Source organism: Colobus angolensis, unplaced genomic scaffold (assembly GCF_000951035.1).
Source record: "Colobus angolensis palliatus isolate OR3802 unplaced genomic scaffold, Cang.pa_1.0 Scaffold204, whole genome shotgun sequence".
NCBI lineage: Eukaryota > Metazoa > Chordata > Mammalia > Primates > Cercopithecidae > Colobus > Colobus angolensis.
The window spans coordinates 2321936-2326155 of record NW_012115200.1 but is presented as its reverse complement, the minus strand read 5'-3'; the positions used below and the strand labels follow the sequence as shown (position 1 = coordinate 2326155).

The 4220-nt window shown below is 47.4% G+C and overlaps 1 protein-coding gene across 1 annotated transcript in view; it reads left to right on the top strand.

The window, feature by feature from the left end:
- The window catches only part of TCERG1L (transcription elongation regulator 1-like), a 227564-nt gene that overhangs the window by 219080 nt on the left and 4264 nt on the right, over positions 1–4220 (top strand). The window contains exon 12 of the mRNA XM_011941987.1: positions 2986–3104. Coding sequence (XP_011797377.1) covers positions 2986–3104 — 119 coding nt within the window. The remainder of the gene's footprint in view (positions 1–2985; positions 3105–4220) is intronic.

Sequence of the window (4220 nt, the reverse complement as noted above, 5' to 3'; positions counted from 1 at the left end):
GCACATCTCTTAGAACAACTGGGAACACAGGGGCCCAGTCTGCTTGCTGGATGGAAGTGGTTCATGGGTAGGGCAGCGCCAGCCCCATTATGTCCCCCCGATATCCCCCCTGATGTCTGGGGGACATGGGCATCCCACCCAGGGCTCATCCAAGAGAGCACTGTGAGGCTGGACCTTCCTCAGGCCATCGTCAGAGACAGCAGATGCCAACCCTGATGGGGCTGGGCCTACCTGGGCTGGGATGCCCTGCCCTTGCCTGGGTGGGTCCTCTGCAAATAGATGAGATGAGAATATAGCTCATGCTAATTACCCGTTGCCTGGGGAAAGCCTTTAAGCATCCCTATGAAATCACCCAGAGGAAACTGTGGGCCTGTCCTAATGTCCTGCAATTTGGTCCCAGAAGGTTCAGTGGGAAGGAGGAGGAAGCAGGCCACACTATAGCCAGCACACTGGAGTGGCCAGAGGGCGTTCAGAAGTGCCTGCAACCTCATCAAAGGGGAGCATGGCAGCTCGTATGAGGAGGAGGATGGAGAGAAATCATAGCAGGACCCCATCCAAAGACCACAGTCCTATTTAGGAAGAAATTGGGTTAGACGTATCAGACGTAGAATCGGTACAGGACCTCATGTCACTCAGTACAGGACCTCATGTCACTCGGTACAGGACCTCGTGTCACACGGTGTGTTCATGGGGAAAGCTGAGGCCCCTGGTGTGAAAATCACAGCCTTTCCTCTGCCGGGGGAGCTGCACAGGAGAAGAGGGTGATCCTACACAGAACCAGGGTCGAGGGAGTGTGAAGCAGGCCTGTTTCTATGGCAACAAATAGCGTTTTGTTTTATTGCGCTAGAACATACAGCAGTGATATAATGGCCAACGGAATCTCTTTTAAAAAGTCATGCTCCACTTTGGATAAAGCTGGTATAATTTGTTAAGGATGAAAAACAAAACCTGCGCTGTTAAATTTTAGCAGCATAAAATAAAGTAACAGCAAAGCGAGAGGAAAGAGAGGAGCATTTGATGAGATGGAGAAATGGTTCTAGGCAGAGAGAGAAGCAGGCATTTCTAAAGAGCTCTGACCCCACAGCCAGTGAGGCCTTCTCTCCAGATCTAAAATTAATAGAGCAAAACTCTAGCTAATGATGGAGCCATATGCTTTTATTTGGATAATAACCCTACATTCATTTTTTTTATTAGTTAAATATAAGACAATTGAGAACTTACATTGCTATAAGAGGCCAATTATGGCCGGGCACGGTGACTCACACCTGTAACCCCAGCACTTTGGAAGGCCGAGGCGGGTGGATCACCTGAGGCCAGGAGTTTGAGACCAGGCTAGCTAACATGGTGAAACCCGTCTCTACTAAAAATACAAAAAAATTAGCCAGGCGTGGTGGTGGGTGCCTGTAGTCCCAGCTACTTGGGAGGCTGAGGCAGGAGAATTGCTTGAACCCAGGAGGCAGAGGTTGCAGTGAGCCAAGATCATGCCATTGCACTCCAGCCTGGGCAACAGAGCGAGACTCTGTCTCAAAAAAAGAAAAGAAAAAAAGCCAATCATATTCTTACATATACATGCACGTATTCTCAATTTGAGCCGTATTTGTGGATGTTTCATTTTGCTACTGTATCTTCAGGAGACCAGTAGCATTGTGTATTCATAACCCTGTAAAGGTTTGCCACTACTGACATGGAATATGAAACAATGAGACAAAGTGGGAAGGGAGCCGCTCCAGAGAAGGGGCTGAGCGGTGCTGGGGTGGAGGCTTTCACCTGCCCACCCTTACTTTCTCATCGCCCCCTCACTTGGCATGAGTGTCGAAGAAGCTGCCTGCTTGGTCCTCGCTCACGTTCTAAGCTCTGCCTGGCGGTTGGTTGGATTGGTGCAGAGTTGCCACTGATCGACCTTATAGGATCCTATGTGGACTTTCTCTTGATATTTTTGTTTATGTTTATCACATTTGCATAAACACTCATCTCCAGTTTATTTTTAATGTTCTTGAGTTCGGGGTAGCATTAGGAATGAAAGAACTTTGTCCCTCGTTGACTCTGTAGTCTATAAATGACCATTTTTCGGTTGTTAGAACAATGATCCATCTTCCTCTGGCAGAGAAGAGGTTTTGTGGCCTGTCATAAAGAGATTGCATCTCGTTACGCGGGCTGCCGGGTTCCAGGAGAAGTGCCCTGGAGCCTGGCCCAAAATTGCCTGCCAGCTGATGTGCCTGTCCTTCCCACTGAGGAGCAAGGTTTTCCTGTGTGGGGCAGCATTTGAGATGCACTTCTGGTCAGACTGGGGCATGCCCAGTGCCCGAGGGTCAGGCCTCCTGGTCAGTTGTTTCCACACGGATGACCCAGGCAGCCTGGCATCCCAAGACCTCCTCAGAAGAGGCCGTTTGTGCGCCCTAAGTCCTCCCCAACACGCCAGACGCCCAGGTTCACAAGTGGGGACCAGAGATGCAGAATTTACTTTCTTTTCACAAGTTAAGGTCATTTTTGGGAGACTCGAATGTCAATTACGTCACCCTAGGAAGTGACTAGCACGAACTGAGTGCTCTGCTGTGTTCTAGTGCCACTGGCCATGATGAGAAAGTGAGGAGGCCGTGCAGTACGGATGCTGCTCGGAGACCACAGCAAGGACCATTGCAGCCTACAGCATGAGTTCCAAATTGCTACTTGGTTCCAGATGCCTGCAGAGAGGGCGGCGAAGTCATTCTCCGGGTTTCTCCAGCAGGGCTGTTTCACGTTTGACCCAGAAATGGCGCCTGCATGTAGAGAAACGCCAGGCCATGTGGGGACCCAGGTTTAATTATTGAGACCGCTTGGATCCTGGAGAGCTATGCTGAAAGGCTGTTGCTCATAACTCCAGCAGCTGCAAACAAGGACAGCTTTTGCCATAGATTCTTGCTGCTTTCTCATGTTGTGCTTGGAATACAAGATTTCATTTCTGATACGCAATTTCATGATGTTTTTCTTCTGTGTCTGTGTTTTAAGATATTTGAACAGTTTGTCAAGACAAGAATAAAAGAAGAATACAAGGAAAAGAAAAGTAAATTGCTGCTAGCCAAAGAAGAATTCAAGAAACTTCTAGAGGAATCTAAAGTGTCTCCCAGGTATGGAGAGAGAAATATACCAGATGATTTCTGGGGCTGGGAACCTACCAATTACAAGCGGACTCTTCAGGTTTGTTTTTGTTAAATTGTGTAACCCAGGCTTCCACAGACACAAAAGTGTGAGCTTTGAAGACCTGCGGGTGAGACCGGGCTGACTCCCCTCTACCTTGCTGCCTGTCATGAGCCTCCAAATGTCCCTCTCGTCAGTCCTGGGAAAGTGGGCTATTTGGTATCCAAATGCCTCACAACAATTTTATTCCCACCCCGCATGCCTTTCAGACGTCAGCAGCCCTGACTGACCCAGTTAACCAATCAGTACGTCAGCACCCATGAGATGAGGTCGAGTTTCTGAGCTAATGATCAAGAAGCAAAAATGCAAAGCTAACTACAAACAGCAGCACCATAACCCCTACCACACCCCTTGGTTCCAGATGTCTTAACAGTTGGTCCCAGAATAAGATGAAGATTTGATACACTGGAGACGTGAACTGAGTTAACTGGGTTGCCAAGACTTACTAAAATAATAAATGAGGCATTATTTCCATGAAATAAGACACACTTATAAGAAAAGAGATGTTAGAAATCGGAAGAATACATAAGCTTAACTCTTAAAAATTAGCTTTAGTTGACTAATCTTTATAAATTAATGAACATGTACTACTCTTAGAACTATAAAACTGTAAGTTTTGTAAGCATAAAAATGGTTGACAATGTATTTTTATTTTAGACTGGAAGATCCAGCATCAGGTTTTTGTTTGTTTGTTTTTTGTTTTTTGTTTTTTTGTTTTTTGTTTATTTTTGAGACAGCCTCACTTTTCACCCAGGCTGTAGTGCAGTGGCACGATCTTGGTTCACTGTAACCTTCGCCTCCGGGATTCAAGCAATTCTCCCTGCTTCAGCCTCCCAAGTAGCTGGGATAACAGGCACCCACTACCATGCCCGGCTAATTTTTGTATTTTTTAGTAGAGACAGGGTTTGGCCACGTTGACCAGGCTGGTCTTGAACTCCTGACCTCAGGTGATCCACCTGCCTCAGCCTCCCAAAGTGCTGGGATTACAGGCGTGAGCCACCACGCCCGGCCCGGTGGCATATTTTTTGAATCGCCTCCCTCAAGGG